Below are 12562 nucleotides of genomic sequence, written 5' to 3' on the forward strand. Positions count from 1 at the left end.
CAATTGAAACTGCGTAGAAACATGATTGCGTCCAACTTTCCAATACAAACATGCTTGGTTACTGTAGCCACTAAAAAGTTTATTAACCAATGTAAGTTAATTAAGCGCCAGAAATCAATAATTACTTTCTATTTATGTGTCCCACTGGACGCATAACCTCACTGTAGAGGTCGTCTTCGCGTAAACATAAGCGCGTATTTAAAAAAAAAATGTCGACTTAACTTTGATTACCCTGTATATAGCTTTGGTGCTGTAAACCCCAAAATAATTGCTTACCCCTGTGTTATCACAATTATGAGCGACGTCACAGGCTCCAGTGGTGTGTGGGAATTGCGGGCGGCCTATGGTTGGTCAATGATGGGGCGCACATCTCCGCTCACGTCATGGCTCGTATACAGTAGGGGGTGTCGAGAGTGTTTTATATTTAGTAAAGGCTTCATCCCCTTACTCACGTAGAAACGCATACAGCAGCACTTAGTCGAACCACCAATGTCACTGTTTTTATCTTCCGCTTTTTGTTGTTCTGATCGGTTCGCACTCGTTATTAAGACCCGCGGAAAAGAAAGGATAAGAAAGAGCAGTGGTCTTTCTTTTCTTCCAACTGTTTTCTATCTCTCCTTGGCAAGGGCTCCGGTCGTCTGCCAAGAGCACGAAGGGCTAAAACACGACCTGCCCGCCTACGGAATGCGCGGGCTAAAAAATAAAAAAAAGAGACCCGAGGTAGTTTGGCGAGCAATAAATCAATTTGAGCTGGAAGCACTGCCAGAAGCCTCGCGGAAAACTACAGTATTCTCATTCTTTGCCCCCATCCTGCCGATACAAGCGTATTTTTACTCCACTACCCTTTCGCAGGCTGAAACGACATCTGCCGGGTCCGATAAGAGCCGCTGTGGTTTGTATCTTTCTTTTTTACCCTGCCGCAGTTTCTTCTTGTTGTCCCTGTTCCGATCGAAGCTCGCCACATCCGAGGTTATGGCTCAACGGGACCGGCTTTTCACACCGAGCGGGACACTTGCGGCAGCGGCGACAGCAGTGTGCGTGTTCCTCGAGGTGAGCTGGATTAAAAGCGCTCACAACTCACATCCTCAGTGGCGTTGGGAGGGTAGGTCGGAAGAGGGCCATTTGTTGGGCCGTCACCAGGAGAAGGTGGGATGGCGCGCACTGCAGGCTCAGTGGCCATAGTTCAGAAGGGGCTCGGGTGCCTGTAGTTCACAAGATGCGCGCCCTGGTCGCGGGGAGTCGGACGCTCGCTTTCGTGCAACGCGCCGTCAAAATTGATTGGTTGATTGTGGGGTTTACCGCGCCGACGCTACACAGGCGATGAGGCGCGCTGTAGTGAAGGGCTCCGCATTAATTTTGACCGCCCAGGGATCTTTAACGTGCTCCGAAATCTCGAACACACAGGCGTTCTTGCTTTTCGCCTCCATCAGAAAAGCGGCCGCCGCGGCCGGAAATCGAACCCACGTCCTTCGGCTCAGCAGCACAACGCCTTAGCCACTGAGCCACCGCGGCGGGTACCGTCAAAATCCGCTCAATAGGTTCCCACATGTCGTTGTTACCTTTTGTGCCTATACCACGTGCGACTATAAAGCTCGCCTGTTTAAGCATTATTTCATACACAAAACCACACCCAAGTGTCCATTCATGCGTGTGCAGGGAACCCTCGTTACAACGAAGTCTTCGAAACAGAAAACTGACTTCGTTATAAGCGGAATTTTGTTAAAAGAGGAGACAATTGTCTCTCCTTGCACTGACTCTGGGACTGCGAAAAACTCCGAATGAAGGAGGAATCGAATAAAGCGATTTCATCATGCCGAGGCTTTACTTAAACACACACGAAAAGAAAATCTCCTGTAAGTGTCTATTAACGAAATGAGGTTCGGTTACATGGGAGGATAAGTGCGCGTGGGTAAAGATGACATGTGAATTTGATGAGTGATGCTGAGAAGGTTTCAGCTGTTTGGAGCATAACTACAGTCTTCCGTTTTGAGCGCAACGGGATGGAATACAGAGAGAGAGAGAGAGAGAGAGAGAGAGAGAGAGAGAGAGAGAGAGAGAGAGAGAGAGAGAGAGAGAGAGAGAGAGAGAGAGAGAGAGAGAGAGAGAGGGAGGGAGGGAGGGAGAGCTTATGTGTGTGTGCGCGCGCGCGTGTGTGTTGTCCCGTCTGAGCGTGCGTGGGTGTTGGGGGGTGGGGGCGTGTTTCCATGATGAAAGCATTACTCTATGTCGGCGCGTGTGGTGCGCCACCGTCTCTCATGAGGATCGTGATCGCGCTCAGAGAGACATAATGCTGGCGACGATGATGTGTCGTGATGTACCCATCTACGCATATGCATCCCGACCCATCGTCGTAGTCAACGTCAGCACCATTCGAGAATGGTGACGAAGCTAGGCCATGACTGCGTGTCTATGTACTCTCGCGCAACGTTTTTGCTTAGGGTCAAGTATACATCATATTGTACCAGAAAAAGAAAACACATTCAGTTCGTTGTTTTTTTTCCCCATATAATGTGATATGGGCTTCGCTTGATGCAAAGTTTTTCGCGTACGTCATGACTCCTCGACGTCGTGACCCGTTCGTTAGTAATAGTATGTGGAGGAAGACTTGCTCCCCTGTAATAATGTGAGCAGCGGGATGACTAGGCGGATTCCGTCCCTTGCCGCAGAGGATGCATCCCACTTGACACTAACGCGAGAAACCCCTCCTCGGTGAAAACAATGGGGCATAGTAGAGGACGAGTGCAATGGGCAGACGTGTTCCTAAGTGAACGGAGCAAACTCTTGAAATTCGCCTTCAGAACGCCTACACTTGTGTGGGCGCCGCAATCGGGGGTTTGGTAGCCGTCATTTGATTGGTACTGTTTTTTTTTTTTGGCCACCATGCTGCATTTTTATTACGGCGTTTGCGTTTCGTCCCTGCGCACGTCTTATTTTTTTTAATTTTACGGCAGTTGTTACCGTTGCCGGCGCCACTTAGGAGGATAAATTGGCTTCAATACGTCATTGGTCCTCAGTCTCGTCCTGAAATGAGGCGCGCGTCGTAAAGGATTCCTACAGATTCGTTTAACGTGCGGCGAAGTCTTGGTCAAACGGTCATTTGCAAAATTCACCTCCATGAAAAATAAAAATACTGGGAACTTGACTAGCCGCCGATGAGCCAGCGGCACAGTCTATGAGTAACCTTTGCGGACAACTAAAAAACCCGCGTTAGCAAGCAGAGGGCAAAAGAAATAAAAGAACACAAGTAAACGACCACCTTCGTTCCTTTCTTCCGCCTACACTGTATTCTCACCGAGTCGTCATTTATGCCCCGCAACGAAGCGCATTTGCAGCCCGCTCTCACGCGCAACGGACGGTGAAACCACACGCAAGCGTATACCTAAAAATGTGCATGAGCGCTGCAAACGCGCTATTGCCCCTCTGAAACAGCCTCCTTGCGCCACTGCTGTCCCTTCCACAACCACAGGAGAATGCCTCTCATTTTGATCGAAATACGAACCCTCAGCTTCACTGACGGTGTCTACTCCCACCAATGACGAACTCGGCGCTGCTGTGCGCTCCCTGAAGTTGCTGTAGATGATTCAGTGTGTCATCGAGGCAGAGTGCCTTATCGCCAGCGACTGTAAATGCTGTCTTCCTCTACAAAACAGTGCGATATAGGTGCTGCTACGAAGAAATTTTCGTTGTTATGCACATTCTTGCCAGACTTCCCCACAAATTTGGAGTTGCGAACTGCCTCTCCCACTATGCCGACTACTGTGCCCATGAACCCTCTCGTCAACAGGGGCAAGGCCGTTCACTCGCTGCTCGCGTTCTAAGGAGCGTACCGAGGAGCAGTGTGTGTGCGTGTGTAAAGGGGGGAATTGCCTGTCATCGTACTCTGTGTTCTTACCAGTACCTAGTAGAAAAGAATTAGTTCAAAAAAAATTTTTTTTTCATTATGAGATGTGATGCATCCTTGGCGCCAAGAAAATATTTGTCGGTTCATTTGCGTCTAGCGCAATCGTATCCCGTTCCTCATTCAGAAGCAGTGCGTGCGATTGCGTGCGTGTGCATGCTACACCCACTAGCTGTAATAGTATCTAATGTTCCAACTAATTATTTCAAAAGACAAACCAACCTTGAGTTTTATGATTATTATTTATGCGGCACACGTTTCCACGCCCGCACTCCGACTGTAGTACACACGTGCTTCTAGGTACCGTAAGAGATAAATGCCAGGTGCTTAACTTGCTTTTTGCATTCCGCTATTCAAAAAAAAGCAGGTGGGCAAAGGAGCTTCCTATTAGTTATCATTTTTTTAAAGCGGAGCTGTGTATTGTTCGCTCCTCGGGAATTCTTCGTATCGTGGGCCGTCAGCAGAATACGCTTTGCGGCAAAGCTAACTTTCTCGTCAAGGGTCTGTAACTTTCAAGCTAATGTAGATATTTTGAGAATAAAAATTCCTAGTGCAATTGGCCGCTAAGGCGCCTCTGTCATTACACAGAATTTTTAAAAAAAATTTAGCAATTAGTTAGTTCACCAGGGCCTGGTCAGAGGCAGTAAACAATTCAGGATTCCCGTCTGCGGTCAATGCATGAAATTCTACGGAAGGAGAATGGCTACAGAAGACGGCTGTAACTCGTGTTTTAGCGGAACTTTCCAGAAACAATTTATACGACATTGGATTACTGAAACGACTACATAATCACGGGGTGTTGTAGCTCGGCAAGTATTATGAATAATTGTAGGGCGCCGTTTCAATATAAATGACGTGAAGCCACCGCCGCTTAGCCCATACGCTACATCACGAACACACCGTGTAATGCACAGCCTCATGCTTGACCGCCAAGGTAAAGCTTAATTTCTGCCCAGTTCACTAGGCTAATATTTTCAGGAAAATGCTACATCGCCAGTTAGAAAGGTTTTGTTTCTCACGCGACTCCGCCGCATCGCTCGTAAGTAAAGTGTTAATTGTCAAATCAATACCCAGCGCACATCTGTCATTCATTTTGTAACACCTGTTTCATTAGTATTTCAACAGCTTTGCTGTTTAATCACGGGAACAGGGCTCAGAATCAATAATTTTTTAGGAATACTTGTTTAACCTTAAACCATTGCCCTTTGCACCGCTGCATTATGTAGGGCCTCAAAGTTCGTGAAAGCTCTATCTTACTCATCTTGAGTTCACGGAAGTGAGGAAGCCTTAAAGTGATTCTAGCCACGGCAAGGCAACCCGATCAATCACCCCGTGATCGATCGACTGCATCGCCAGCGGGGCAACAACAGGCTGTTGCAGTCTCGCGAGCGGCTCCAGCGCGTGCAGTGCAGCGGCAACCTGGCGTCATCTGCAGCGCCTGCCGCTTGCTAATGCCCTTTCATTGTTCCGTGCATGCGTGACAGTGACGCAGGGCTTCGCAAGTGCGGCTCCGCTTGCATACAGCCGACCCGGCAGCAAGCGCTTAAGCAAGCCGCTGTCAGAGGGCCAGCGGCGTGCATAAAGGCCGCTGGCCTCGTACGCTTCCTCTTAACCGCACCCGTTCCGCGAATGTGCTCTCGGTCGTCGTTCAGCTATTCTCGCTGAGCCCTTGTTTTGGATATCACATTTTTGTAGGGAAAATGGTGGGAAGCTATATTTTCGCAGTACTTGTATAAGTGATGGACACTCGGCCGAAGCTGTTAAAATACCAGCGAAACATGTATTGCGTAATGAATGACAGATGCGTTCAAATCCTAATTTGAGAATATTCTATCTACGAGCGCATATACACATACATACATCATACATGCGTACATACGTACATACATGCATGCATACACACATGCATGTATACATACGTACAGACATACATCCATACATCCATACATGCATACATGCATGCATACATACATGCATACATGCATGCATACATACACACGTACATACAGCACGCATACATACGTACATACATACATACATACGTGCATGCATGCATGCATACATACATACATGCATGCATACATACGTACATACATACATGCATACACACATACATGCATACATGCATACATGCATACACACATACATGCATACATGCATACACACATACATACGTACATACATACATGCATACACACATACATGCATACATGCATACATGCATACACACATACATGCATACATGCATACACACATACATACATGCATAAATACATGCATACATAGTACATACATACATACGTACGTACGTACATACATACATACATACATACATACATACATACATACATACATACATACATACATACATACAACTTTATTTCTCGAACAATTTCACTGCACATTTTGTGCTTGCGGAAGAGCAAATCACTTGTGGGCGAGCCACAGCAATACAAGAGGCAACTCTTTTACCAACAACAAAACAAAAAGAAAACACCAGAAAACACATAAATGTACAATGATACGCGTGGGCGTTCATGAAAGTTCACAAACCTTATGAAATAGCGCTCTTTTGACACGGACAAAAGAAGGGAAAAGACAAACCACAGCGCTGTTTTTTTTTCCTTCTGTACGTGTGAAGAGTGCGATACTTCGAGATGTTAAAGATGTAGTAGCAACTAGCCCAGTTGTTGATTCGTCACAAACTTTCGCCTTTTGGAGTTCACACACACTTTGATTGAGTTATGGACCATAATTGAATGAGGCAGTAATTTCAAGCTAGATCTGTTTCAAAAATAATATAATGAAAGTAATGAATGGACAGAATGCAACTGTTCGAAATAAATAAAAAAACGCTATTGTTTGTCATTTTAAATGTATAATTCTTATTAATTAGCTTCAATAAATTTGGTACGACTACAGTTTTATTTCCGCAGGCAACCGTGGGGCTGTGCTTTACACAGCGGCTTTCTGATGCGACTGAAATGGCTTGAGAGGGGCGGCTTGATGTCTATTATTATCCATGATGCCGGCTGGGACAAAACTCCCTGCTGTTGTGCAGTCTCTTGAGCAGTATAACTAAATCATTTGCTTTAGGATAGTTCCGACAAAACAGCAGTTACAGACGTTTTCTGAAATCATACTCCTTCTGTAAAGTCAATGCATTGACAGCAAACAGGAATTGTAAAATGTTTACAATTCCTCGATAGACTAACTAATACTGACAAGTAAATTAAATTCGTTGTAATGGTAAAGTCGTCTCAGCGGACAATTGCGATATAATTTTTTTCGAAATATCTACATTACATTTAGAGCTACAGAGCGTTTCGCGAGAAAGTTGTCTCTGTCGCAAAAAGTAGTCTGATGACAGTGACGACACGAAGTAGTCCCGAGAAGGGATCCATATGCAGCTCAGCTGTAAAACACGATGCAAATTTCTCGGCAATTATGTAGCGCACGTACGACGTTCGTACTTTGCAACACTTGACCTAATGTAACCATAGTTGAGATTTATTGGATACACGCAAGCCATTTTATACACTCGTGATTACTCTTTGTTCTTGAAAACGGGAAATTCGCCTAATGTGGGCACCGTCAGCCTATGCCCGCCTCTCTTTCTCGGCTAGGCATTGGTACTGGCGCCGTTCGCTTAGCCTGCAGCGTGTGACATTATGAATGCGACCAGTACAACATAACCCGACACCCCGATATGCTATAGCTAAATTCCTCTTGCCTCGAAACCATGGCGGGGATCTATTCTAGACCGTGCCTTACGAGACGGACCACTCTGAGGGCGACCGCTCGCAGCCCGCACGAACCAGGACGCTCGTTTTCCCCTTCGTTGCCCGGGCTCAGGCGGGCTCACAAGGCTGGTTGGGCACGCACCGGTTCGCTACTTTTCCAGCTTGGAGACTTGGCGAGTCCGTGCTCCCGCGGTCTGTTAGTAAATCAGCGCCGACGGTTGCGCGAACGCAGCTTTGAGTGCGATGTCCCGGATATGCCGGACGAGTATGGCCTAACTACGCTTTGTGTTAGGGTTGAAGCGCGACCCCAGGCGAACATTCGGCAAATCATAAAACTCGCCTTATCCCAACCTCGTCTACTTCGTCTCCATCGTCTCTCAAGCACCTACGGGCAGACTCAGCTGACTAGCACACAGCCGAAGCGTTCTGATACTTATCCCAAGCACCACAGCCCGTCTCGGCGCAGCTGCCTGAGTGCCACTCAGTCGACTCCCGTTGATACAAAGTCTGCGGGGACCGCAAAACACTTCGAATTAACCGAGCTTCCAATTAAACGAAAGACACAAGAACAGCATTGTCATTAGTCCGCAACACGTCTGCCTTCTTGATTTTGTCCAGGATCTCGACTTTCGCCGCCAAGTCGAGAGTACTAGTTGCCATGATGCAGTTAAGACTTATCGCTAAAATCGAAGCCTAAAGCGTCCACCACACGAACGGCTCACACGGCGCTGTGCGCAACAAAGAAGGGTGAAGACCTCAAAGAAAAAAAAAGGAAAAAAAAAGAGGGAGAGAGATGCGTCCGCTCGCGAGTCTGCCGTGTTATTACCTGTGCGCTGCCTCAGTCGCGCTAGCGCCAACATAGTACAGAGCACAGCGCTGTTCTGGCGCTTGAAAATTTTGAATTTTGTCTAGAAATGGGTCCCGTCGATGCTTTTTATTAGGAAATAACTTCCAATCAATCGACATAATGGGTTTTAGCTTCGAATTATTGAGCAATTTGTTCCATTGAATTGCACGTAAAATTGCCTGGACCAGCACATCACTTCTCATTAACCTAAAACTCCAATTAGGCGAGTTCGAATCATCGAGAGTCGACTGTACTATTTTAGCAGCAAGCGAACGAAGCCAGTGAGAACGCCCAGGCAAGTTCTTGCGTCGCGCTTTCCGGGCTGCAGCTCCGAGTTTGCAGCTATTAAACTTATTAAAGCGAAAGCTTTCTCAGTGGGACCGATGGCGTCCTGTCAAAGAACTACCGCATTTCCCCATAGACAGCTTGGTCGACCGGAAAGCTCTGGTGAGATCTCTGGACACACGGCGAGTGCGTGAAACCGGGCTTCCATTGTGTCAGAACGGTTGCTTGAAAATCGCGAAAAAGGAACGGTTCTAGATAAGACAAGACGTACACGCATGGATCATGAAGGAGGAGTACAATATTATCTCACAAACCACGTATCGGTATGCATTTACATCGTTGGTTCACGAAAAATCGTCGCATGGGTTCGTTCTTCGTTGGCGTTGTGGGGCTTCGAAAGTTTCGATCGGACGCACTTTCAGCGAAGGTTGGACGCACTTTTAGCTTTCGCGCTTCCCTCATCTTTCTTTACGGAAGGGATGGTGAATTTTGTATCAGCTTTCGTCTTTACAGACCCCAAATGTCATTCGTGAAAATATTGCGAGTGTAAATACACGGGTAAGGTACTTATGCCCCTTATGACCCAACTCAACTCGTCAAATCCCCAGTCCTCCCAATCTTAAAGGTACGTTACGGGTTCAGATGTGTCGATTATGAAACTGATTATTACAACCAAGCTGCTCACCCCAGTTAGCCCCTGTATGCGTCCTCTGCATGTGGCTTCGGAGTTGGAGGAGGGGGAACCCGAGCTGGGAGATGTCTGCGAACAAAACCGTGCCCCGTAAATGCCTCTCGTCTCTTCCCCGCGCATCTCTCACACGACAGACAGACAGACAGACAGAGAGACAGGTAGACAGACAGAGAGACAGGCAGACCAAAATTGTCGTGTTTAATTCAAGTAGCCCAAGAAAGACTATCGTCTTCAAAAAAATAATGGGAGAGCAACGTGAAGTAGACCTTGCGAGTCTCGCATTCCGAAACGAAGATGTAAGAACTTCTCTACGCACCGTCACTGACACGTGGTGATTGATATCTTAGTGGTGTGACTTGAAAGTTCCGCCTCGACTTAACTTCTGCGATGGTTGTAGTTACGTTTAATCGTATCATAAGTGATAGCTCTGCTTACGTCTGGGTGTAGCACTACATATTTCCTGTTGTTTAAACCATCATTAGATGGCAGCTGGTTGCCTTATGGCCTTAAACCATGCCTTTCCTTTTTCCAGATGCTGTGCTTGACGGATTCCTTAGGTAAGACCACTTCTATGCTTGGAAAAGCTGATAAAATTTCAAAACCCACCAAATTGAGGCCACTAATACTGGCCTGAATGATTTTATTTTCATTATGCATGGACCAAGGAACGTTCTATGCAATGGTCTAGCCACCGCCAGCCAAACACTGGTCAAAGGAAGGAAGGAAGGATGATACAGTGCATGAAAGGCAGGGAGGTTAACCAGGTTACAGTCCGGTTGGCTACCCTACGCATGGGGAGAGGGAAAAGATGGATTGAAAAAGAAAGAAACGGTATTGAAAAGACGGGGAATAGAGTTTGCGGAGCAAGAAAACAAAAATAAAGGTAACTACAAAAACAAAACCACGGGCGAATGTTTTTGAAAAAAAAAAAAAAAGCCGCTTAGCTGTGCTGTCAATCCCGCTGCGCTTTTTTTTTGCCAGGATCCGCCGGAGAAAAACTCTTTACCGGAAATAAATGTGTTAGAAACTGCGAGGGAGAATGTTCCTGGTTGGTATAGTAAATAAACTTTTGCTAATTATTGTACAGTGAGCACGTGTAACGAGCCATGGAGAAAGGAATGCTAGGGTTAACACTTCAGCATATCAAAACTTCGTTGTGGAGTAGGCAACAGGCCAGGGTCAAAAATATTTCGGTTCAGGTAAGTCGTGAGTACTGGGCTGGGGCGGGTCATGTGACGCGAATGACGGAAAACCGGCGAACCATCCGCTTTGCGAAGTGTATACCGGGAGAATGTGAAAGAATTAGTGGAAGACTAGAGACGCGATGGAGGGACGAAATACAAAACTTTGAGGTCTAGGAAGGGCCACTACGGGGGTGGTCGGAAATCTCCGAGAAAGGCCTTCGTCCGGCGGGTGGACGTGAAGGTACTCTGGATGATGATGACGACGAACCCGCGTGAGCCGCTATTTTGAGCATATTAAAAGTTCAACGCTGCGTTGCGTTTTCAGCAATGCTTCACGCAAAGATATGCCGGAAGCTAGTTTCGCAGAACTCTGATGTGCAGTTGTTGTTCGATCATAACCTTGCTGTGTCACTGGTAATTGATTCCCACTTTTGTTTACGTGAACAAGTCATGTGTACCGCCAAGGGTGCACCAGTTCCGCTGTGTCAAAAGGTCTGCATGTCATGGCCCGAACTAGCGCCCGGAAACGGAATGGCCCCCCCTCGACGGCTTTCTGTTTTTGACGCCAAAGCAAGCATCATCCCCGTTAAAATCAGAAGGCCAGATGTGGTCGGTGGCCAAGGATGCCTCCAAGCTAAGCTGGGAGGAATCCCCCAATTTTATGATAACTGCACACGGGCGCGTGAGGTGTGCAACGAGGGTCGCCCAGAGTTCGGTTGGGCACGGGCTCGCATCGGAACGACAGCTTTTCGCCTACAAGAAAGGTTGGAAAGTTTTGCGGCGAAGAATTCAGTATGACTTTTTCCGATGACTTCAATCAGCTCTGCCAGTAACAGACTGGCGTGAACACCGGGGTGACGTAGGATTCATGGTTTATCGCTTATTGTGGCTGTCCGTAGTAGTTGCATGTTCATAGTTGCTTAATGGTGGGAACGCAACAATCGCGAGTGAGTGTTTTACGCGCCGTTGCATTTACCTGGCCTTTGTTCGGCCAAAAATATCTCCACCCATGCACAGGCCGGTTTAGATGCAAAATTCAAACACGTAAGTCTCATATGTACAGTGATGGACGCTGAATATGCGCCTGTGATGAATCGGCTGCAGCAGGGATGCATACATGAACATCTTTGCACCCCGTTTTGGATACGGGTGTTCAAGGGGGGGTGGGGAGGGGGGTACCATGCTACACTGCATGGTCAAGCGCGCAAGCTGGGCGACCAGAAACCCAAGACCACACACTTCTTCCCTGCATCGTTCTCGCATTTGCAAACGTTCTGTACAGTGGCCGGAGAAGTGGGCCCTTTTTTGTATTTTACGCTCCGAAGCTTCACTTAGGCTATCAGCCGCGCTGTAGGGAAAGGCTGCGGATTAATTTAGACCCCCAGGAGATCTCTGATGTGCGCTAAAATCTCCACACACGGGTGCTTTTATTTTTCGCCTCCATCAGAAAAAAACTACATAAAAGTTTCCCAGGGGGCTACGCACAAGCCCCCTGGGTAAGTCTAGCCCGCGCCTTTTGCCGATTTTGGCCAGCTCGTGCCCTGCACTTGCTGCTGCCTGCCCCCCGACCGGTGGTGCACGCTTAATCGGCAGCTGGCTGCCAACGTGTCCCCGCCGTGGCCTTTAATAGATCACAGCCCTTCCAACTTGTGAAGAGAGAAGTCCAGCGAAGCTGCGCTCTGGTTGAATTTGCAATGTTGGGGTTTAGCGATATCGGGGATTAGCTATGTTGAATTATAAGGAAAGTAGCCTGATCTCTACGTCAGACACTAAGGACACACACGATTGGGGGGTAGAGACAATGGCGTTTCATTAGAGCGCGGCTACGCCAATCTCGGCGCAGGCCCTATGCGCCGCACAGGTGGCCGCTGAAGAGCGCGCGGCATTGCGCAGTGTCAGGGGAGAGAGAGAGAA

General features: G+C 47.5%; 1 protein-coding gene across 3 annotated transcripts in view; it reads left to right on the forward strand.

Moving 5' to 3' along the window:
- LOC144170436 (tyrosine-protein phosphatase Lar-like) overlaps positions 1 to 12562 on the forward strand; it is an 88592-nt gene that overhangs the window by 26591 nt on the left and 49439 nt on the right. For all 3 annotated transcript variants that reach the window (XM_077700240.1, XM_077700232.1, XM_077700249.1), the window contains 2 exons: positions 924 to 1050; positions 9997 to 10021. In XM_077700240.1, coding sequence (XP_077556366.1) covers positions 973 to 1050; positions 9997 to 10021 — 103 coding nt within the window. In that variant the 5' untranslated portion in view covers positions 924 to 972. The remainder of the gene's footprint in view (positions 1 to 923; positions 1051 to 9996; positions 10022 to 12562) is intronic.

Source organism: Haemaphysalis longicornis, unplaced genomic scaffold (genome assembly GCF_048455015.1).
Source record: "Haemaphysalis longicornis isolate Haplotype H1 unplaced genomic scaffold, Haemaphysalis longicornis Haplotype H1 scaffold_1, whole genome shotgun sequence".
Taxonomy (NCBI): domain Eukaryota; kingdom Metazoa; phylum Arthropoda; class Arachnida; order Ixodida; family Ixodidae; genus Haemaphysalis; species Haemaphysalis longicornis.